At 44.9% G+C, this 25,881-nt stretch overlaps 1 protein-coding gene across 1 annotated transcript in view; it reads left to right on the top strand.

The window, feature by feature from the left end:
* LOC144893248 (collagen alpha-1(XXI) chain-like) overlaps positions 1-25,881 on the top strand; it is a 109,076-nt gene that overhangs the window by 25,160 nt on the left and 58,035 nt on the right. The window contains exons 3-6 of the mRNA XM_078783105.1: positions 7,889-8,025; positions 10,304-10,543; positions 10,739-10,922; positions 13,887-14,052. Coding sequence (XP_078639231.1) covers positions 7,889-8,025; positions 10,304-10,543; positions 10,739-10,922; positions 13,887-14,052 — 727 coding nt within the window. The remainder of the gene's footprint in view (positions 1-7,888; positions 8,026-10,303; positions 10,544-10,738; positions 10,923-13,886; positions 14,053-25,881) is intronic.

Raw genomic sequence — 25,881 nt, 5'->3', positions numbered from 1 at the left:
CGCACATGGGTAATGGCGGCTAACCGAGCCGGAGTGAGGACGCACACTCCCCGCACGCCGCGCCCCTCTGTTGTGGTAGTTGTTGTTGTAGTTGTTGTTGTAGTTGTTGTTGTAGTTGTAGTTGTTGTTGTTGTTGTTGTTTGGGGAAGAAGATGGGAGGAGGTATGGGAAGGTCCTAAACTCACTACTGGTGCCATATAATCACATTCTGGTGCAACGAAGAGTCAGAATTAATGGAAACGAGTCCTTAACTGACATAGACTAAGAATAACTAGCAAGATGTCCGAAAGTTGTCTACGTGAGATGCGGTGGACCTGGGCACGACATTTAATGGGGGAAAGAGGGGAAGGTCGGTTCTACAGAGTGTTGTTTACAGACAATGGGACTAGGGAATGGGGGATTGGGGATAGTTGGGGAGTATTGGGGAAATAGGGGAATATTTACAAGCGGATATGGAGGCCAAATTCCATATTCGCAACATTGCACCCTTCTCTACCCTCGGGGCGTCCCGACCCGATAAATTTTTACCTATTTTAGTGTGGCACTCAGATGTAGTTCCCTCTACTATTAACTCTACCCTGAGTGCGACAGTTTTACAGATATTCACAATGAGTAAATATGTCCCCCTGCGACGTTGCACCCTTCTCCTCTCAGAAACACACCCACAGGATAACCGAATTGCGGAAAGAATTCGCAAACTAAACATACAGCCGGTAGGGAGCATTATTTACAAGACTACGCTGCTATTTACACTACGATCCAGGACCTGTTTCTGGAGGAACACATGCAGATGTTATGCATAGAGAGAGCACGCATGCCAGCATCGATACACCAACCCACGAGTGCTCTGTGGCCTACGGCCTTTAATAATGTGCAGAGCACCCCTTCCAAGCATCAAAAGCACCACCCCATCACACAGTGAGCACCATCCGGTGCACCAATAAAGTGTTTATAAATCACCGGTGGTGTCGCAGCCGGCCGATGTTCTGCCGCTGGTCTTGCCTTCATGTGGTGCACTTGGCCTTCTTACTTCTTTTAAAAATCAAGAAAGGCGCCAACCGCGTCCATTACTGTATTGTGGCCGTCAGGGGCCAACTAAGAGTGGTTCACCTGTTTGGCATAGGTGCCACGTTGACCCATAGGTCCTTCCACGGGTGGTGCTTGGCCGCAAAAGAACTGCGGTCCATTGTGGGTGGCCACAAACATTGCGGTCCATATGGTGTATCGATCCAAGCAGCAAGCAGCGAAAGTGCAGGCCCACAACTGCGGAGCCAGCACCTCTCTCTCCTCTCTCTCTGCCCCAAAGCCAGATCCTCGGAGGTGGGAGACAAAAGAAGCAGACAAGTGAGTAAGGTGGTAAGGGCGCAAAAGTGCACGCAATATAAGATGATGCACACTGGGGGCACATGGGAACCAGGTGAGACAGGTACGTTCCTACCGTACGCCCCCCCCCCACCAGGTAACCTACATGGCCCCTCCCTTACCCCTTACTGTATCCACAAAACCCAACACTACCCATAAACAGCTATTTTACAAATCAACAAACATCCCTACTGTCTTCCCCGTTCCTCCCATAAACCAAATTCGTCTTCTCTCCCTCCTAACCAATCAAATTTGCCATTTTCAACTCTCATCAAAATTTGCCATCTCCAACTGAACATCACAATTTGCCATTACCAATTCATCATCAGTCCCTCCTAGGGAGGGAGAGATGGAATCACCCCAATGTCTCATCCACGTCGTGATGCGTCTCACAAATCCACACAGCAATTCTCATTTCCTGCACACAGAACAAAGAAAACACAGGTGTGGAGTCATCATCATCACCACAGGCAAGTGGCTGCGTATGGTGCGACAGGTTCATCAATCCTAACTATTTCCTAAATGACTTTAACAACTTTACACTACCCGGGGTCTTTCTCCGACCAAACCATTGGCCCTCTTACACTATGGGTTCTAAAAACCAATTCCCATTGGCCAAACTGTGGTGCTTTTCAATTTGGGGTCTCACTCCCCCGATTCATCTCCCGGTGCCCTCGCACAATTTCTGGGCTGTGGCGTGTACCTCTCCCAGCGGGTCTACCCACCTGCACACCTCCACCACTGCAGTTGCCTCCGAGCTTACCTGCTCCTTACCCTAACCTAACTACCTGGGGAAGGCCCTCTGGCGCTCTCCCCACTCGGTGCCCTCTCTGGCACTGGGCTGCCCGATCCACACCCGGGATCCTCAGGCACCCACTCACAACTACCGGCTCCCAGAGCCCACCTGCGGCCTCACCTGGCCGACATCCTCACAGTGGTGGAGTGCCCAATCAACTACACACACTAACAGGCTACACGCCCAGCCATTTCCACGACACTAATGCACCCATCCACAATACCATTCTGTCACCCGCACCACAGATGCCAATATCCTACCACAATTTACCTGTACCCTCTACCTAACACTTACACTACCCGCCCCGGGTACTCGTGAAAGGGGTCCACTCTTCCCCCATCCACACCTTCGCACCATGCACACCACTCCGTACCACTTACTCCAACTCTCTCCACACACCTGTACTTGCACACCTGTGCTCACATCTGGTGCCACCTGCACCCTTCTCTCCCCAAGCGCATTCGCGCTGATCCACACACTCACTACTCATACACTGCTCAGTTGCACACCTGTGCAATCACACCTGTTCAATTCTCACACACACGGCATCATCTCAGCTAACTACTCCCTTCTGAAACTTGCGCTTCCCAGTCGTCCCTTTAAACTATTGCGCTCCCACGTCATTATCATCCACACTAATCTACCTGCGTCCCCACTACAGGTATCAGTCACTAACTAAACTTAACGTCACCTAATGTCATCTTCGCTAGATCCCTACAATATAACCTAACCCACCCGGGCTAGTTTTCACTGCCATCACCCCATAAGCTATTGCTCCTTTGCCCCACATATGGGAAGGGTGGCAGGGATGCCACCCTTACCCACCGGGCCCATCGCTCATTACCAATTTTGCACATCAAATTTCAATAAATCAAAAATTTGCCAATCACTACTCATCATCTGCCAATCACTACTGCCAATCCCTTGCCAATCACCAAATTTTGTTTTTTTCTAATTCTGGGTCCAAAACACTAACCTCATCACCCAGTCTACTCACTAATGCCTCTCGGTGCGCCAATTCCTGTCTAAAGCCCGGCTTCGTAAAGCCGAGCCATGAATGCAGGTTGTTTTGTGCCAGCGGCTGGATGCGTCCGGCACTCGGTGCAGGGACGGGGCTTACCCGGGCCGAGATCCCACGCACCATCTCGGCGTGGAGCCATCCAATGTCCCGATCTCGACCTGCCGGACTGCCTCAACAAAAAGTGGTTGCCATGACGACCCTTTCTATCGGGCTGCCCGCTCCGTCTAGTGGAGCACGGACGCGGCCGTTCAAAGCGAGGCCCAGCACGCACCGAGGGCCCGATTCGGCTATAAGTCGTTCTAAACTCTACCCCGTCTAACGTCGATGCTTCACCTGGACGCTTACACCCCGCAGCCCGTTCCTTGCTCACACATCCAGCCGTGCCCATGCTCCTCGTACCTTTCCTTACACACCCAGGTACCCTCATTCCACTCACAGCCTTGGTCACACACCTGACCACCGAACACCTTGGCACACATTCGTTGGTAGCACACCTCACCAACACACCTCTTCGCGCCCCCTCCTCTGTCACCTCCTCTGTGACAATCACAGGTGTGCTCTCATTCGCACACCCAACCACGTGCCTCACCACCAACTCCAGCGTGCATTCCCACTCACGCTCTACCATTCCAGGTGTGCATCCTTCCATCCCAGGTGTACATCCTCGCTCACCTGTCACAACCAACTCACTCTCCTTGTCACTCTCACTACTCTCACCTCCATTCTTGACAGCGCACTCACCCTTACTCTTGACAGCGCACTCTTTCCTCATGCACCTGTCTGTTACACACCTTCCCCGCGCACACTCTCCCGTTACACCCTCTGCAACACTCACCACAGGTGGACACTCTTCCTTACTTTTGACAGCGCACTCTTTCCCCATGCACCTGTCCGTCACACACCTTTCTCGCGCACACTCTCCCGTCACACCCTCTGTGACACTTACCACACCGCGCTTCCATGTGCCCCCTCGCACACGCGCTACGACCGACTCACTCTCGCCAGCACCCTCACTCCTTGGCACGCACTTTTTCCTCACACACCCCAGAGTCGGACTTTCTCGCACACCTCCTTTTTCGCACACCAGACCTGTCGCACACTTCACCAACGGCCTCTCACGAACACCCGGGTCCATCTCGACCCCCAAGCTTCTTAAATCACCTGGCGCATCATACGCACGACCATATTGGTCACCACTTACACCGGGTCCTCTTCCTCTTCGCTTCTCCTCCATCACCTGCGAATCCCTCATCCGGTTAATGAGCACATCATCACGATCCAAACACAGACTTTGGACCAATTCTTTTATCTCCTCTTTTATCTCTTTCTTATCCCCTCTCCGTCGCTTCTTAATTTCGCTCATCCCTTCTTCCACTTCTTCTAATTTCTGCTTCACCTCTTTTATTCCCCGGTACGTCTCCTCAAGCTCATCCTCTAAGGCTACCTTGACCGTTTCCATGTGCGTCCTCACCTGCCGGTCCTTCGTCTCCATTACCTCTATCACCTCGTCCAGCCTCGTTGTCCGTCCCTCACGTACCATCTGACATTCCCTCTTCGTCGCTACCAAGTCATCTTTTAGTTCTTTCTGTGTCGCTTTTAAACCTCCTAATACCGCAGTGTTCCTTTGAACCTGCTCCACTAACTCCGTCTGTCCCACCGTCAGCTGCTCCACCTCCTGCGTCAACTCCTCTATACCCCCTTGCAATTTTACAGTCCCCTTTCTCACCTCCTTCTCCATGCGCTCCTTACAGTGCCTCACCTCCTCGCGCACTCCTCCGACCTCCTCACTCACTCCTCTTCTGATCTCCTCTCCCATCACTTGCATCTCCTGCCCAGATGCCACCCTCATCTGCTCCATTTCCTCCCTGTGAGCATCCAGTTTGGTTTCTACCCCCATTCTGACCCCCTCTATCTGCTGCCCCATTTGGTTAACTTCCCTTTCCGCTTGGTCCCTCATGTCCCTCAATTTGCCTTCCATCCTGTTTTCTAACCCCTCTAACCCCTTTTGCATCCCTTCCATTTGATTCTCTTGAGCGGCCATTCTGTTTTCTACCCCCATTAACCCATTTTTCACTCCCTCTATCTGATTCTCCTGGGCAGCCATTCTATTTTCTACCCCCATTAACCCATTTTTCACCTCTTTTATCCCGTTGTCTAACCCCTCAAATTTGTCGTCTAACTTCCCAAATTTCTTGTCTAATCCCTTAAAATTATTGTCTAACCCCTCACTGGTACTCCTCGCTTCGTCCCTCATTACCCCCATTTGGTTCTCTAATCGCTCACTCATTTGTTCCATAAGGGCCCTCATTTGCAACATAAAAAGGTTCGGATCCACCAGGGGCGCTGCCACGGTCGCGGGCGCGGTGACCAGCGAGGCGCCATTTTGTGCGTCTGCTACCCTCGCTGCTTCGCTCTCCTCACGTCCCTCAATTTGGTCCTGGACCGACCCTGCCTCACTCTCCACTACCGGACCCCAGCCGACTTGGTCTGCCATAGCGCGACTTTCAAAATTCGGGTTTTTATTTCCGTATAACAAAATCAAATTTCGCCGTTATAATTTCGTCGAGCGCGGGAAACGCGCTCCGGATCGATTCTACCTCCCCAACACCAATTGTTACCCTAGTGGTACAATTGGTGTTCCAAAATTTGGGCCTAATAAATTTAGTCCCGGGTCCGAATTCCACTCCTCGACACCAATTGTTACAGACGCGGTGGTGGATGTTGGTTCACCGAGCGGTTTGGTATGACCGCGCCTGCACAAGTTACCCGATTATACTCGAACGTTGCCGAGTCGCGCTACGCTAGGTCAATGAAGGAAAAGGACACAACGGCTGGGATTCAAATGACACGACACCAAGGGTTCAGTTCTCAAGACCTCCGGAGGAGGTTATATTAGGGCGGAAGGTTAGATTACAGGAATGAGAGGGACAGCATAGAAAGACAGGCACTTAGACACACTCTTATAATAGCCCCAACAGACGACAGATAAACAGGACAAAAACTGACTCACACGGGGATTGATGGCAAGGAAAGGCAGAATCGATGGCTCCAGGTGCACCTGGGCTCAGGGCAGGATCGACCCGGTCCGGTCTAGAGATGCGGGGAGGTCGCAGCGCTCGGATGTGGTGATTGTCTTCTCAAGCTGGGGGCGCATCTCTCCTCACATCCGGTAAGTCGCCGCGTATATCCGGCGGGGAGTGACACGCCCTCGGCTCGTTAGCTCCGCCCCAGATGGAATCGGCCCGTTGCTTCTCATTGGGTGCGTGCGGGGGGGTTACCGGCTCCGCCCTTGACGAGGGGCCGACAGGCAGCCCCTTCTTGGTAACCCCGTCGGCGCACATGGGTAATGGCGGCTAACCGAGCCGGAGTGAGGACGCACACTCCCCGCACGCCGCGCCCCTCTGTTGTGGTAGTTGTTGTTGTAGTTGTTGTTGTAGTTGTTGTTGTAGTTGTAGTTGTTGTTGTTGTTGTTGTTTGGGGAAGAAGATGGGAGGAGGTATGGGAAGGTCCTAAACTCACTACTGGTGCCATATAATCACATTCTGGTGCAACGAAGAGTCAGAATTAATGGAAACGAGTCCTTAACTGACATAGACTAAGAATAACTAGCAAGATGTCCGAAAGTTGTCTACGTGAGATGCGGTGGACCTGGGCACGACATTTAATGGGGGAAAGAGGGGAAGGTCGGTTCTACAGAGTGTTGTTTACAGACAATGGGACTAGGGAATGGGGGATTGGGGATAGTTGGGGAGTATTGGGGAAATAGGGGAATATTTACAAGCGGATATGGAGGCCAAATTCCATATTCGCAACAATATATATATAATCTCGGCATGTTCAAACCAATGTTTTGATTCTGTGCATGCCTGTATTGGTATGTTACACATCTCTCTGGCAAATATTGTACAAACACTTTGATTTGTGTGAATTTATTGTATCAGATGTTTCAGATAGTACATGTCTGCCTCAGTTAGTTAATGTTTTATCAGCTAAGAATCTTTAAATTTAGCTGCAGAAAGTCTTTTCCTAGTTGGAATGATAAGTTTACAAGGAAAAGTACCAGTCCCCAGTGATGGTAAAAGTTTAAGTTAATCTATCAATTTTAATGATTTCATGGACTTTTAAAATGTTTAGTTGTGTTGCACCAAAGTTCTGAGCTACTTATACCACCCACCACAAAATGGTGGTGCAATATCGAGCGGTGGAGGTTCAATTTGTCTAAAAAGAGGGCAATACATCCTGCTTGTGAAATACAATTTGGCTTCAACATTATTCATGCCTGATCTCCTGTTATTTCAAAAGGCTTTTTAATTGCAGAGCGGGAAGTGGTTGCCGTAAATGGGAGACAGCCGAACGCACATACAGTAACCACGGCTCGCATTATATAATATATCTTGAAATGATTTTCTGAAACCGAGACAATCTGAATAAATTTGGCTAAAACCACTGTGTAATAGAGAAGAGCTTGGTGATTATAATGATTGAATGCAATGATTTAAATTTTTCAAATCACCTAATGAGTTTTTCAATCTTTGTTAAAGTGTCCTATTCCTCATACTTCCTAGACTGTATATTATCCACACCTATACCATCTACGTATATATTCACAAGTATATTCCTTATCCTTACCTTGTATACTATATATTCCTTATCCATGCATTATCCTATTTGTTCCTTATCTGCACCTCATCCTTTATCTGCCTCATCAGGCTGCCGCACAGCTGCTAACGAGCTGGTTTTTCTTCTGGATGGCTCGTGGAGTGTGGAGCCTGAAAACTTCGAGACGGTTAAACAATGGCTTGTCAACATCTCCAGCAGCTTTGACATTGGGCCAGAGTACACACTGGTGCCGTGGGGTATTCTGACATTAGGGCTAAATCATTAATGCGCGCTCGTAATGCAGGCTTACTAAAAAGGAAAATACATGTTTGCAACATTATCAATCTGAGGTTTTATTTTGCATCTTGGTCTTGATGTTTGTATTAGCACAATCTATTCTTATGGAAATATCTGCTCAATGCAGTACTTTGGTGGTAATTATCCTATATATTCTTTATCTGTGCTTTATCCTATTTGTTCATCATCTACACCTCATTCTTTATCTGCCTCATCAGGCTGCCGCATTTTAAAAACTTATGTTTATCTTAAGCATATGTTTAACGTGTGTTGAGAATGCAAGTTTCAGCTGAAAAAAAACCAGACTATTACTCGAAATGCCGATGCATAACTAATAACTAGAACAGCACCAGGTAGAGCGCATACCTCTGCCAGGCTGAACACCTTACCTTTATCTGGGAACACCTTACCTTACGCACACCTGACCTGATAAGGACCTGACCTGTAAAGAATCACTTAAAAAGGATGCAGATTTTCATCAAAATCGAATCAATTCTTCCTTGCAACACAACAAACTTGTCTACCAAGTTTCATCTGAATCCATTCACAACTTTTTGAGATATTCTGCTCACAGACAAACAGACAGACTGGGGTGAAAACATAACCCCGTCCACCTTAGGTGGCGGAGGTAATAATAATCAACATGCTGATCGAGAGAGATTATCTTATGATGAAGCATTGAATCAAGCATTGCATGGCTTATAATTGGTAGTTTACATGGGACGGTGAATATGGATGCATTAGGAGTGCTTGAATTCGTTCAAGTGGAGGCAGTAGAGTAGAAGAGAATAGGAATAGGACAGGTCACCAATGTGCGTTGAGAATCTTTGAGGATAGATGCAATCCTCTGGAAAAGTATGACAACATCAAATTTGTCCACCATTACAGACTCTCTTAGGAATCATTTAATTGGCTGCTGAATCTAATGGAAGATGACCTGGATCCATCTACGATAAGGAGCAATGCGCTGAACCCACTCCAACAATTGTCTGTGGCGCTGCGATTCCATGCAAGTGCATCATTTCAATTGCATGTTGGAGATATGGGCGGAGTTTCACAGGCTAATCAGCTGTTTAGACGCACACAACTAATCGGCTGTTTATCTCCCTTCGTAAATTGCTATCTAGATAATTATCTGTGGGCAATGGGCATACAACAATTTTTTTTTGTCAGTGTTTAAGGGTTAGGGGTTTGTTAGCAAGACTCTCACTAGGAGCCTTTCATAAATTTGGCTTGTTAACTTTCAGGAAAGAGAAAATATGACATATTGTTTACATGCAGTATGTTTAATGATAATGTTATATGAAATATGTACAATTACAAGGGTTCTTTCTACATGAGGCAATATTTAGCAAAGCTTTAATTGTATGTTATATTCACTGAAAATCTACCTATCCATCTATCTAACTGAAAAATATGTAAGTTACTCTGTGATTAAGTAATAATATCTCACAGACATATTAAAGGACAACATGATTGGTTGATTGAAGGATTCTCACTGCCATTGAAAGCAAGGAGAAGCTGATGTTTCAGGTGTTAATGCTTCATCGGAGCAAAAAAGTCGAAGAGTTCATGACCAAACCGTCAGGTTCTCCTTCCCATGGCGGATAGCATGCCTCAATCAACACCATGTTGATTTAATTTATTGTTCTACCTGTCTGCTGATGCAGATCGACACTAGCCTTCACCAGCAAGGATAGTTATTCATTTTTAAAAACTTCCAAGTGCATTTCAAAAAGGTTGTTTTCTTCCTGTACAAGTCCTCTTCAAACTAGGCCTGAATGAGTGCACATACCTTTTATAAAATTAATACCTAGCTGTTTTTGTTACTTATCAGATCCGATCGACTCAGGGGTGGAATTTTGTAAAAATAATTAGGACAGGAATCTGGGATTTGGCCAGGGAATGGCCAAATGACAATTGCATCTCTTAGCTAAATATCATGGTAGGATCTTCATCGGCAGGTTCAGTATAAAATGCAGACTAGACCGGTCAAAGCGCTACCTTGGTACCATCCAGTCAGATAAATAAATGCCTTCATGGTTTATATTCCTCTGTAATTGAGACTGACTATAGTTTTAGGAGCAATAATCACATAACTTTTTCCAAACTGTTTTTCATGCAATAAATTAAAAGGTTACCGATGAGTCGTCAGAATAAATGTGTGCTGAATAAATCAAGACTAAATGAGGACCCTGAACCCAAACCTACCCCCTAACCTTGTGCAGGTTTCTGTGATCCAGTATAGTGATGCACCCCAGCTGGAGATCTCCTTGGCTGCACACAAATCTAGCAAACGGCTCATTGCTGCCATTTCTGACATCCTCTACATGGGAGGAAACACCCAGACAGGCCGCTCCATCCAGTTTGTCACAAAGCAGGTTTTCCCTGCTTCTCCTCGCGCCAGTGCTGTCTTGGTGCGCACTGTTGTTGTTGTGACAGACGGAAAATCTCAGGACAATGTAACGGTGAGTGATCATGAGTGAGTGGAGGAAAACTCTGCATTGTGGGGTTAGGTTGTTTGTGCAACTGGTTGTTCCAGAACCTAACTTTTGAGTTTTTAATGTTACAACTTTCTTTTTTTTGGACATTTCAGTTTTGTTGACGTGCTGGCATTTTATTTATATATTTTTGCTGACATGTTTACAATTTCCTTTATCCAGGTCGCTGCACTGGAAGCAAGAGAAAAGGGCATTACACTATTTGCTATCGGAGTAGGGAATGAGGTAGAAGAGGCAGAGCTCAAAGAGATCGCCAATAAACCTTCCTCATCCTATGTGTTCTATGTTGAAGACTACGGAGCCATATCTCGCATCAAGGAAGTTATCAAACAGAAAATTTGTGAAGGTAATGGGAAGGTTTTAAGGGAAGAGGTTAGTTCTAGGAAAATATTAGACATGATCAAGTGATATGAGATGCTGAAGGTTTCAAAACGAAGGTTTTACAAGTGTACATTTAGTTAGGTTCATGCAGTATTTGTAATAATAAGTAGATTTATTGGCGACTAAACAATACCTTGCCAAAAATTATATTGAATACATTATTGAGGTGTTTGGTGATTGGGCCCATATTCTTGGCAGTCATGGGGTATTCAGCAGAAGTCATGAATGCTCCAATGCAAGAGTTGATCAAGGAGAGGTTATCCATCCTTTACAGGGTTCAAACATTTGAAACAATTCCAAACTAGAGAGTTCATAGAACACCTCAACCCACGCTTGTCTCCAAGTATATAATTCAATTGAAATAAAATAATTATTTTAACCACTGTATAAAAAAAGTCCGGAAGATTAGAGCTGTTGATGCAGTCTTATAGAACCGCCTTTAGAGGCCATTTTTCCTCGCAGAGCAGGGGTTAGGCTTTGACTTTGATTGACCAGGATTCGAACCCAGGATCCTAGGATCCTAAGCCAGCACCCTAACTGCTAAGCCAACACCAGCTAAGCCAACACCAGCTAAGTCAACACCAGTTTACCAGGAAGTTTACCACTGTTGATGCAGTGGCTTTTACACCACCTTATCTACCACATTACATTAATTATTAGTGCCTGTTTATATCATTTATGACGTCCTTAAAAACAGTAAGTTTCCTGTTTTGAATTATTTTCAATTTTGTTTGACTGCCGGAGAAACAGAGGGAGTAAAATAAAATACCTCACTCCGCTCTGCGCATGTGCGATCGGGACAATTTCAGAGCCAAAGTACTGCTAAGCCATAGGTTCGCTTTCCAATTCATGTTCCGATTTGTGTTCAAAATATGACATTCAATTTGAATTAACTTTTTCCTCGATCATAAACTGACGTTTGTAGATGGACGGACAGAAGTGAACCAATTGCTTAACCCCGCTTTTTGCTTCGTGTGTGCTGGGTAACAACATTCACAGCAAGCCCAATAAGGATGTGATAAAAGAGTGCAAATATATCAACAGATGGCCTCTGACCTTGGCTTAATTGTGCATTTGGTGGATAACGTGCACACCGTCTTTGATAATGGTTGTGCAACGAATGAGCTTTTTTGAAGTGCGTTTTACATCTCAACAATCGATGCATTTGAACGATGCGAGATGCAATTTCAAAGCAATTACATTGTGCTTTACAAACCGTGTATTATTAATTTATAGAATACCGTTGTCAACTTTCACTTGATAAAACGAATACGGCAATATATGGATCGAAATATAGATTACTCTTTTTTTGCCTCAGTAATTTGAATACCGTATATTCACGCAAATAACCCGCGGGTTATACATAAAAAAGTTCCAAAAGTTCCATCTGCGGGCTATACTTGTGTGCAGTTATATGGTGCGGTATTTTACCATACGGCATGTGACATAACTACAAGGGGCCAAGTTACCGTACATTATCAAGGAGATACAAAAGAGGCAGTTTTTCTTTTTTTTGCAAGTTTAATTGTAATATCTATAATTAGAGTTATTTTGTATATTTTACATACACATGTATATGTAACTCCAAAGCTACCGTATTTAAGGTACTGGTGCTACAAGGGGAAGTGGGGGCGGTGGGTGTTTCCAGTGTCTTTACGTTACGCTAAATCAATCAATGACGACTTTGTTCCGGGTACCCTTTATTTAAAGATGCAAGTATTTAATGACATATTTAATGCATTAATGATAAAGGCAAATTGCTTTGTTTAAATGTCGTGTTCTCTTGGAACTGGTGACTGAAGAAAAAGTGACCTCACTTCCCTGAGAAGACATTATATTTTGTATATTCATATCCTTTCAATTGTACGATTTTATATCATCAAGTTCTGAACGGGGGCTAACCCCCGTTCTAGCAGGGAAAATTGCCTTAAAACGATCATTCATTCATTAATTAATTCATTCATTCATTCTGTACAATATAAAATGCCTTAAATAATAATTAAATGTAAATTGTAAAAGTACAAAATTAATATTGTTGGTGCAGTTTTGACCACTCCGATCACTCTGAGTGAGTAGTTTGATGATGTCGTTACAGGGATTCTGACTGCTGCCTCGTGTTATTGATGGTACAATGTGCCACCTTTACTTTTACAAATATAGTTCGTAGTAACTGAAAAAAACAACGGGATAAATATAGCATCACAGGAAAAAGGGAAAAAATAAGGGAAGGGTGTCTTCATCTAGTGTTACATAATATTTTAGTGGGTGACTTTTGAAGCGTTACAGAGTGCTACAGGGGTGGAGTGAGTGCGTCAGATTTGCGCAAATATTGTGTTATGTAAGTTTGAATGCCCCCTTGACAACAAAGCCGGTGTCCGCTGCTGGAAATATGGAGATCTCTTATCTCCCGTCATATGGAGAGGAAAGCTGGCTTGCGGGTTATACCTGTGTGAGGATTATATGTGCCTAAAATTTTCCTAGACACTTTTCCCCCCAGATCCAGGGTATACAAGGGGGCAGCGGGCTATTTGCGTGAAAATACGGTACCTCTTATCCCACCAATGGAATGGTCGAAACAGTTGGTCAGTCTGCAGAACCTGTGCAGACATTAATGCCAGATTGCAATGTGTCTGAGGACCTTGTGCAGCAATTTGGGGGTCAGGAATCACTGTTTGAATCAATTTTTTATTTGCATAGATAGAGGAATCACCAGGGGGGTGTATATATATCTATAGGTGTAAATTGGAACTACTGGCACTAGTAAGCCCAACATTCTCCCCAGCAGTTCTGTTCTATCCACTTAACATATCCCCAAAAATCTCCTTGAGGATTTACATGTGTTGTTACTGTAGTAATGGTGTTATTGAGCTTAATGGTTGCTCTTTGGGCATTGTTCTTTGGTTCCGATACATTTGTTTGAGCCATGCAGAGACGGTGTGCCCAACACGCATCCCAAGTCGTGGACGGGACGAGAAAGGATTCGACCTGCTTGAAGGTCTACGTGTCATGGAGAAAGCTGAGCCTGCTGAAGGTCCATTGCAAGATATTGAAGCTTACAACATTGGATCCAAAATAGACCTTACGGAAAAAACATGGTGAGTAATATATACACAATCTGAGCACAATGGCCTTAGGGAAATTGAACATAATGGGCAACTCACCCTCTACCTTCATAAATCATTTAGCTCAACACTTAACACGACCCTTGGGCCATACTAACTGTTAACCGAAATGATTGACCTGCTTAGTATTCCCATCTGGGTGCTTCCCTCATCATGCTATGGCCCCAGGTTCAAATCCCATGTTCTGTTTTTCATTTTCTCCACAATATAATCGGTGAACACATTCATCCATAGTCCGTGCTTTTCGTGAAGCAACAAACAAATCTGAGAAGGGTGGCCACAGACAGTTTGAAGATAGATATATTTTCCAGAAAGTGCAATGCGATTTCACTAGCCCCCGTTCAAGGCTTCTTGTACATCTAAGGCATTCCATGCAGAATAAAGGCATCAGGAGACTGGAAAAAATAACACTTTGGTACACCAAACTAGTTCACTCAAACAAGGCCTTTCCTTTAGCGTCGTTGTGTGCGGTGTAGGCACTCTCTTGGACACCTCTTCTGGTTTAGTCTCGCCCTTGGCTGTCCGTTGCTGAGCCAATGACTGTGCGCTCATTCTGTGGATGGAGGTGTGTGGGAGGTTCTGACTGATGGCTGGGCGCTATGGGCTGTGTGAGTCCCCGGTTGTGAATATGAGAGAGATGATGGTCTTTGTCATGAATATCAGAGTGATCGATGGTGTGTGTCGCTGGCTGGACAATACACAGAGGAGAGCTTTGATGGTCGTTCTGTGGTCCCGGCTGAAAGAGAGAGAAAGATGATGATTCTGGCTGTGTATCTCAGAAAGGACGTGAGGTGCGATCGTCCTGCCTTATATAGGCGGCCCTCTCGCTCCCCCCCCCCTTCCTGCGTGGATCTTGCACATGTCAACTGCCATGATTGTAAAACCCCCACGTTCTAGGCTCCATGGTAGCACATGTGGAACATCCATTTGTGGAGTGTGATTAATGGTATGAGAGCATAAAGGGTGTGATTTAAGGTGAAGCACGGATGGGAGATAGGAAAAAGAAACAGACACGATGATAAAGGGTGACAGGAAATATGACACAAAATATGATTCTGATTGATGCTAATTGGGGTTTACAAATGCTTATGCTGATACTCATTAGGATATAACTACTGAATAATTCATCCCTCATTAATCACTAAGTTATTACTGGAACAGTATTATATGTTACAAGGTCCTCAAAGTCTTTGGAAATCGAAATTAAAGGGAGCCAGATATTTGTTAGTAAACATTTTTGCATATACAGTTGGACCCAGACATTCGCAGTCCCAAAATTCGTGGGTTCTGCATATTCCTGGTTGATAAATTGCTACCTGCTTCTACATTCAGTATCCGCGGTTTTTCCACGAGCCGCGAGCATAACAGTTCGAAAACATATCTTCCACCAGCCATGCACAAAGCAACTTAGCCGCAAGTGTTACGTGCTCCTCCCCAACCTCCTGGTCACGGTGTACCTCCGAGCCCATAGAGGAGTCACGGCAGAAAAATGTGTTATTCTGGATGTCAAAGATCAATGGTGAAGCCACACCAATTGTTACAAACAAACCAGTATTGTATTAAGATCACACAAGAATAACAGAACAGCAATAATAGTAATCAAAAGTACAAAACACACAACAACAACATGCATTTTAAGGCCATTTACCCTGCTAGAGCGGGGGTTAGCCTTGCGGGCCTCATGACAATCTTCTCCATTTTGCCCTATTTTCTGCATCTCCCCTTGTTAACCCCCTTGCCCGCATTTCTTCTTCCACCATCTTTAGCCAAGTCTTTCTCGGTCTTCCCCATCCTCTACTTCCTTCTACATTCATTTCCATCACTCTTCTCAACCAGTCACTTTCATCCTTCCTCAACACATGACCAAACCATCTCAACCTGTTCCTCTTCACAGCATCCATCACAGGCTCTATTCCCATCATCTTTCGCAATTCATCATTTGTCGTCCTCTCTCTCAATGATACTCCACACATCCACCGAACCATTCGCATTTCCACCCTTTCCAGCCTTCGTTGCTGCTCCACGTTCATTACCCATGTCTCGCTCCCATAAATCATAACACTTCTCACACATGCAGCATACACCTTTCCCTTCAGCTTCAATGACACTCCCCTCCTCGTCAGCATGCCACTCAGTTCCGGAAACTTCTTCCATGCACATCTCACTCTAGCAACCGTTGCCGAGTCTGATCCACCTTCTCCATTCAGCATGTCTCCGAGGTAGCAAAATGTTTTCACACCTTCCAGCTTCACGCCGTCTCCAAGATCCAACTCAACATTTCCTCCATCTGCAGCTCCCTCTGTGCACACCTTACATTTGAATGTAGCTGCCACACTGGTTAATGACCCTCTCAGACCACTACATTTTTGATGAACCCACTCAGCGCACATTGTACATTGAATGGAGTTCACTCCGACACCCTTCCTGCACACAGCACAGGGCCACTTCCCAGTTCTTTCCATCTCACCACATGCTTTACCACTTGCCATCACCTTCGTCTTTCCGATATTCACCTTCAGACCTTTTGTCTCCATACATTCCTTCCACTTGTTCATCTTTTCCTTCAGTCCATCCATACTTTCCACAATCAACACCAGATCATCTGCATACAACAACTCCCACGGTAAACCCTCCTTTACGTTCTGAGCCAGCATCTCCATCACAGCTACAAATAGTAGTGGACTTCGTACCGACCCCTGATGCACTCCCATCTTCACCTCAAACTCACCACTGTTCCCGTCCTTCATCATTACAGCTGTGCGCGCTCTTTTGTACATTGCCATCACTACTCTGATCAACCATTCCTCCACTCCTAACTTCCTCATTGCCCATGTCAATACTTTGCGTGGAACCCTATTGAATGTTCACACTGTGAACAAAGTAATCAAAAGTACAATCAATATATATATCCTATGATGGTACCATCAGTTTCGTAATATATAACTCACTGTGCTCCAAGTGAGTGAAACAAGAACATTCCCAATGTCTCTTTCCCGGCTTCAAATCAAAGTTGTTGTTTCTTTCCCGGTTTCAAGCCGAAGTCGATACGCTCCAGCGATCGTCAGAACGATGTCTAATCGAGACCAGAATTCCGTTCGGATGACGGTCACAGCCACACGGCCAAAGCTGCACCAAGGCGCCCTCAAGGCGACTGGGAAATCCAAAGGCGCCCTCCAGGCGACTGGGAAATCACACCCTCGGGTATGGATGTTTCACGGCTCACAGTCGGCGAACCTCAGATTTACCTTCAAAATCCGCGTTGCACACACACACACACACCAGATAAACGTCTGAATGCGGTGAGAACGGCTGAAGCGAAGCAAAGAAACCTTGCTCGACGCACAAAGTGCGTGAGTCAAAATGGCCGATGGCCCGTACTCGAGACGTAACGGCACGACGAGGATTCTCTTCGGAATCAATCGCAAAACCTGACACGCAGTTGAATCTGTCACAGCGATAACAACTCTGTCGCAGGAATCCCTTTCCTGGGAAACCCAAAGTTCACTCGTGACTCTTGCTCGCCAATGTTCGCTCCAGACCGCAAAGCAACTATGCTTCTTGTCCGACTCCACTCGCTCCGCCTTCTTTTCCTCCTCTTCCTCTTCGTCGTCGTCCGGTTCCCGAGCCGGTTTTCGGTTTCTTTTAACTCTAACTTTTTCACCTTTTGAAAACAGGTCATAAACAATAAACCTTTTGAAAACAATAACAGTACATGGAATCAAAAATATTTACAGTGGATGAAAACCACAACAACGGAAGTGACGAATCCGTAACACAAGCATGATCAGCGTCTATATTCGCAGGCCTGTGCTTCGCGTTTTCATGGCTTTTCGCGGCCACATAAAAATATTTTAGCCATGATATAAGTGAGCTTCGCGGGATGTCCTACCATTCACACTGTGAACATTGCTTCGCGGGATGTCCTACCATTCACACTGTGAACATTGCTTCACGGGACGTCCTACCATTCACACTGTGAACATTGCTACGTGGGACGTCCTACCATTCACACTGTGAACATTGCTACGTGGGACGTCCTACCATTCACACTGTGAACATTGCTTCGCGAGATGTCCGACCATTCACACTGTGAACATTGCTTCGCGGGATATCCTACCATTCACACTGTGAACATTGCTTCGCAAGACGTCCTACCATTCACACTGTGAACATTGCTTCACGAGACGTCCTACCATTCACACTGTGAACATTGCTTCACGAGACGTCTTACAATTCATACTGTGAACATTGCTTCGCGAGACGTCCTGCCATTCACACTGTGAACATTGCTTCGCGGGACATCCTACCATTCACACTGTGAACATTGCTTCGCGGGATGTTCCACCATTCACACTGTGAACATTGCTTCGCGGGATGTCCTACCATTCACACTGTGAACATTGCTTTGCGAGACGTCCTACCATTCATACTGTGAACATTGCTTCGCGAGATGTCCTACCATTCACACTGTGATCATTGCTTCATGGGATGTCCTACCATTCACACTGTGAACATTGCTTCACGGGATGTTCTACCATTCACACTGTGAACATTGCTTCGCGAGATGTCCTATCATTCACACTGTGAACATTGCTTCGCGAGACGCCCTACCATTCACGCTGTGAACATTGCTTCGTGAGACGACCTACCATTCATACTGTGAACATTGCTTCGAGGGATGTCCTACCATTCACACTGTGAACATTGCTTCATGGGATGTCCTACCATTCACACTGTGAACATTGCTTTGCGAGACGTCCTACCATTCACACTGTGAACATTGCTTCGCGGGATGTCCTACCATTCACATTGTGAACATTGCTGCACGGGATGTCCTAACATTCACACTGTGAACATTCACACAGCTTCCTTCGGACATGGGTGCAATTTTATTTATCATCGTATGATTTGTAAATCTGTGGCGGAACATGGAGTTATTGAAAGGAATCTATTATGATCATTCAATTGAATGGTTACATTGGGGCTGGTATATGAGCTTGGAGTGTTTGTGCTAGTATTACATAGCATTACATTGGGGCTAACATTATGATCGTCCCTTCACGAAGATATGTGTACTTGCCTTTGAGTAATGTAGCCTGTGTTCACCATCCCAATTCAGCTATAAACTGTTAACCTGGTGTTTCACATTCAAGGCGATTTATCAATGTGTGCACCGTCCAATGGAAGGACGTTAAGCTGGATAACTTGTCTGCAAGAGCACTGGTCAATGGTGGATTTGAGATCCTATGGTGTCTTTTTCTCGGAGTATGTATCTCCGGCACTGCAAAACAAATTACAAATTCCTACCTAAACCACCTACCGTCGAACGTCAGGCCTGGTCAACCGGTTTGTGAAAGTCTTGAGCATAAAACTTTCCCCAGATGATCTCACAAGAAGGCAGAATTGTTAGGGCTGTTAAAGAAATTAACTAAATTATTTATTTATTAATACCTCAGAAGAGATTAATATAGCAGTTATTAATAATTTGTTTGTGCGTTTGTATGTTATTCTTTCATGGCCCGAACCGTAGCACCTGGAGGCCCCCAATTTTGGGTGTAGGTACATCAGGATCTGGGCAATGGTTTAAGCTATCGCATGTTGGCCTTGATGGCCTTTTTGAGGACACCAAAGGCCGCTACAAAGTGTATATTGGTATGTGGGGTCTGGCAGTGCTGCCACAGACTCGCAGGCAAAAGGTAACCACAACAAGAGAAATAACTACATACGTTGTCAATGCACACCATTTGCCGGAAATCCTACATATTTTTTCTGTGCAACACCATGTACTCTCCCTTGTTTATAATAAACTAGAATGAAGTCTGTGGTGTACTATCACAAATCCTCCATTTCTCACCAAAAGCAAAGTTGAAAGATGGCAAAAATATCTCTTTACCATCATCACACAAGGAATGACCTAATATCAATTTTCAGTAGAATTTTTTTCCCGTTTTGACCCCTGTGACCCCAAGTTATTACCTCCTGTGGAATGAACAGGTGTCAAATCCCCAAAAAACGTTTCATATTGAATGCGCCCCCAAATGTTTGCATATTCAAAGTTTCATGAAAAAATGTTTTTAAAATGTGCCCATAATTGCAATGTTTGGTATTTGACCTTATGACCTCACCCCAGGGGAAAGGGCCAAAAATGATACTGATATTGCACCTCTGTGCCATGGCGTGATCATAAATACCAAGTTTGGTGAATTTCTGCACAACCGTTTAGGAGGAGATAACCAGACAGATGGACGGAGGGACGGAAGGATGTATGGACAGATGGAAATGATTACAATATCCCCTCCCTCCCCCCCCCCCCCCAAATATTTATTATTTATATATAAAAACAATATTTTACAATATATAATAGACAGAATATTTATAGACAATAAATATATAATATCTTCAGATTCAAACACCACATGTTGTTTGCATATCACTTATACATGAGAGTAAATGAATGTTATTGTACAATTAATACATACGTACATGTAAAATACATTCAAATTTATTTACATTCAAAATGCAAGAATGATTTTTTTTTTTCGGAATTTTCCAAAATAACCTCATGGAGTATGTCCCGATGTCCAGCCGTTCATCCATACCTATGTATCTATGTACTATCATGTAACTACCCTGCAGTGAACACCGCAGGTTGACACGGATGATTAAAACGAGCTTAATACTCCGAAGCATTCAATTCAATATAATGGTATTCGTTATACGCAGGTGAGGAAGAGCCCGAAGAGCGCTTACCTTCACAGATCCACCCAACGTCTTCACACTTGTATAAAATAACTCAAACCGAGATGGAATTAAAATGTACAAAAATAAACAAGTTTATTACAGAAAATTCCGGTAACAAAGGAAACACGATAAAACTATATTCCTAATTGGAGCGCCCCCATCCAGACCCGAATACAGACAAAAGGGAAAAATAACTAATAATAAATATGTGTTATTGTGCACTTAGCTCCGACCGGCTGGTGTATCTCGCCAAGAGTCGTCTGAAGCCTTGGCGGGAAACGCACGTCATTGGCGCAAAGTAGGTCTCACTGCACGTCTTTTCATTATGGGCCTTGCATGTGAATCGAATGGGCCACGCCCTGTCCACTCGCCGTTCCTGCTTTGAAACCCGCAGTTCTCAGTCCATGGCTCTTCCTTCTCACGACCACCAGCAAGATGTCGGCACACGACTGTTCACCATGAAATCCCGATTCGAGAGCACGCCGATGCTGGGAGAGACAAAATGTTCCATTCGCTATCGATGCCCAAACGAGAAGCGCCAAGAACAAGCGGCCGTTCGCAATGGGATCCTGGCACAAGAAAGAGGGCCACACGAGAAACGACACGAGAAGCAATGCTTGCTGTGAATCCCCCACATGAGAAGTAGCACGAGATGTCGGTCCGAGCGCTATTGTGTCCAGAATGAGAAAGCACAAGAGGAGTCGATGCTGATAGAGATAAAAATGCACCCGTTCGCTATCGGATCCAGGATCAGAAGAAGCGAGAAGATGTCGGCACACGACCGTTTGCTAAAAAAGTCCAAAACGAGAAGTCGCAAGAGGACAAAATGTTGGTCAGAGCGTTGTTTTATTGTCCAGGCTCTGACGTCATCTCAACACCTCTCCGTGTCCGACCCTATCAGTGCATGCCACCTTACCAGTCCCTTTTGCCAATCGAATCTCCGCCTAATCACTGCTCTTTAGGCGTGTCTCCACGGAGCTGCCTGTCCTGTGTGCTCACCAAGTAGGTGTTATCCACGACAATTCTTCATGCCTGGCTTCCGGTAGGTTTTTAATTAGTGTGGTTAATGTGCGATTTTTGGCTAGATGTGTGTGCTGCGTATGTCATAAGGAACAAAGGAATAAATTACAGAGGCAATTACAAACAGGGAATCAATTACCCATAATTCCTCGCTAATTACCAAGTCCCACCCCTCTGATGGGGATGAAGATACAAGCTTACCTGACATCCAGTCTACACAAAGTTCCCTACTTATGGTAATTCGAGGTTTCTTCTTCTTCACGACAGTCGGAGCACACTAATCTACACACTCTACCTGGACTAAGGTATCCCTACCCCGCATTCAGGCAGGTAGTATTCCCCTTGCATCTGCCAAACTCAGATTCATCCGTCGGACTGCCAGATGGTGAAGCGTGATTCATCACTCCAGAGAACGTGTTTCCACTGCTCCAGAGTCCAATGGTGGTGAGCTTTACACAACTCCAGCTGACGCTTGGCATTGCGCATGGTGATCTTAGGCTTGTGTGCGGCTGCTCAGCCATGGAAACCCATTTCATGAAGCTCCCGACGAATAGGTGTTGTGCTGAAGTTGCTTCCAGAGGCAGTTTGGAACTCGGTAGTGAGTGTTGCAACCGAGGCCAGACGATTTTTATGTGTTTCAGCACTCGGCGGACCCGTTCTGTGAGCTTGTGTGGCCTACCACTTCTTCGCTGAGCTGTTGTTGCTCCTAGACGTTTCCACTTCACAATAACAGCACTTACTGTTGACCGGGGCAGCTCTAGCATGGCAGAAATGTGACGAACTGACTTGTTGGAAAGTTGGCATCCTATGATGGTGCCACGTTGAAAGTCACTGAGCTCTTCAGTATGGCCAATTCTACTGCCAATATTTGTCTATGGAGATTGCATGGCTGTGTGCTTGATTATATATACCTGTCGGCAATGGGGTGTGGCTGAAACAGCCGAATCCGCTAATTAGAAGGGGTGTCCGCATACTTTTGGTCTTGTGTGTGTGTGTGTGTGTGTGTGTGTGTGTGTGTGTGTGTGTGTGTGTGTGTGTGTGTGTGTGTGTGTGTGTGTGTGTGTGTGTGTGTGTGTGTGTGTGTGTGTGTGTGTGTGTGTGTGTGTGTGTGTGTGTGTGTGTGTGTGTGTGTGTGTGTGTGTGTATATACAGACTTGGCATTTAATATGGAATATTTTTTTTTTCTTGACTTGGGTTTACTTTCTTAACTCAGTATATCAATCTGGTGAGTTTCTTTTACACTTTGGTGATTTATTTGTTAAAAGAACCATGTCACTGATTGTCTGTCGCAGCAAGAAGTCAACAACAGGATTATATCACAGGTGGCGTGGCAAAATGTACGGACAGGTGCATTTGATGATTGGCTTCACAGTCGGGTATACAAGGGTGGTTGCGTTCTGTATTTGTGGAAAACAACTGCTGCACGTCTCCAAAAGTTATTGCCGCTTCCTCTGGAGATGGTCCGTCAACTCGACAATGCTGTTTGTCATGGAGTGGTGGCTTTACAAAATTACGGCATGAAACAGCGTGCTATTGCTCGGCAGTATGGCATCACTCAAGGTCAGGTGTCAAAGATCCTGTCAAAGAAATGCTCAGAGGGGTGTCCCGACTCCAATACCGAGGCCAGGACGTCCCCGCAGAACCACAAGGAGGGATGATCGCCAGCTGCACCGGTTAGTCCGCAATGGCCGTACCAAGTCAGCTAATCGGCTTAGGGCTGAGTGGCAGCAACTGACAAATGTGCCTGTATCCAGAAGGCTAGTCAACCAACGACTGGTTCAAGTAGGCTATCATGCCAGGCGTCCCCTGAGAAAACCACGCCTGACCAGACAACACCGCCAGCGCCAATTGCAGTGGGCCAGAGAGCACCGTCAATGGCAGCCAGGACACTGGAATCACGTGATCTTCAGTGACGAGTCTAGATTTCTGGTCTATCGTCAAGATGGCCACGTCCGAGTGCACAGACAAGTGCATGAAGCCTACAACAAAGATTGTATAGTGCCAAGAGTCCAAGCTGGAGGTGGTGGGGTGACCGTTTGGGCTGCTTTTCATGCAGGGGGCAAAACTGACGTTGTTCTGAATGGAAACCTGAACCAGTTCAAGTACAGGGCCATTCTGGAAGAAACATTGCTTCCATTTGCTCGTGCAGCCTTTCGAGGAAACTTTGTCTTCCAAGATGACAATGCACGGCGTCATCGTGCTCGCATGATCCAACACTTTCTTGCTGACCGTGGTGTCGAGCATATGGAGTGGCCTGCCATGTCCCCGGATATGAATCCGGTAGAGAACTTGTGGGCAGAATTAACGCGTCAAATCAACCACGTGGACCAGCAGCCGACCTCTGTGCGTGAATTGCAGCAGGCTATTGTCACTGCATGGCAAGCGATTCCTGTCCAAACCTTGGAAAATCTCGTGAACAGCATGCCTCAATGTGTACGTGCTCTCCTGAATGCTCGTGGGGGTTACACGAAGTACTGAACTGTAATTTTACTGTCCGTAATCCCAGTCGTAATTTAACTTTTGTTTTTGTTAAAAAAATTTTTGGGTAATGTGCAAAATAAAGAGATACTTCTGGAAAACGTACAGAAGTTTAACACAGTACTGTCCATGAATTGAGTTCGATATCAGTTGACATCACTTTCAAGGATCAATTTATTTGTTTCGAAATGTCAAATGTGGTTTTTGTTTCTTTTAAAGGTCACATTAACAAAATCTAGAATAATTTCAACATCATCCCAAATAACTTTTGGTTCTAAGACAACTTGAAAAGTAAGTTCACCCCCACAAAAAAAATATTCCATATTAAATGCCAAGTCTGTATATATATTTATATATATATGTATGTGTATGTGTGTGTGTGTGTCCGTATATACCTATATATACGGTGTATATACCTATATATACGGTGTATATACCTATATATACGGTGTATATACCTATATATACGGTGTATATACCTATATATACGGTGTATATACCTATATATATGGTGTATATATATATATATATGTATATATATGGTGTATATATATATATATATATGTATATATATATATATATATATATATATATATATATATATATATATATATATATATATATATATATATATATTATATATATATATATACAGTGGGACCTCTAAATTCGAATTTAATTCGTTCCAGCGGCAGTTCGGATTGGGAAAAGTTCGGAATTAGAAACTATTTTCCTCATAAGAAATAATGGAAAGTGAATTAATCCGTTCCTGGACCCCAAAAACCCATTATCAAGACACTGTTAACTGCAAATACACATGATTCAAGGTAAAATAAGATGAGTAAATGCCCTAAATATCAAATAATAATAATAATAAAAACAAGAAATAAATGTACTAACATGAAAATAACTGCATTTACCTTAGTGGAGAGTTCTGATGGTGCATGTGGAAGCTGGAGAGGAGGAAGGAGGGAGAGGGTTTTATTGCTTGGAAGGTGAGGCACCTTCCAAGCTAACATCAGATGACTGTGCTTCTGGTGTTTGCTCTTTTTGTCTCGTAACACCACTTGTAGAGGGTTGGGGCTCACTAGGCTTGCTTTCTTTAGAGAACCACCTCTCCAAAGTTGCCTGGTGTTGGTGACTTTTCTTAATTTTTCTGAAGTGGGCAATCACATTGTCACTGAACAAGTTAATGCTCCTGTTAACCACTGCTTTATTAGGGTGACACTTTTCAACAATGGCCTGTGTTTTAGACCAATGGAAGCACAGTTCTTTAATTTCAGCACTGGAAATGTTACCACTAGCTCCCTCTTCCTCCTCTGAAGAAATTTCCACTGCCACTTCTTCTTGCTGCATCTTGTGGAGGTGCTGAAGTTCTTCTGTGGTGAGTTCCTTGTTGTGATCCTCCACTAACTCCTCCACATCCTCTTCACTCACCTCCAAGCCCATGGACTGACCCAATGCTACAATAGCAGGCACAATAGGTTCTTCAAAGCCTTCAAAATCTCTCCCTGCAACACAATCAGGCCAGAGTTTCTTCCAGGCAGAGTTCATTGTCCTCAG

This window comes from Myxine glutinosa, chromosome 8 (assembly GCF_964187855.1).
Source record: "Myxine glutinosa chromosome 8, kmMyxGlut1.1, whole genome shotgun sequence".
Taxonomy (NCBI): Eukaryota; Metazoa; Chordata; class Myxini; order Myxiniformes; family Myxinidae; genus Myxine; species Myxine glutinosa.
Note: the sequence above shows the minus strand (reverse complement) of the source record. Positions and strands in the feature narration are given on the sequence as shown.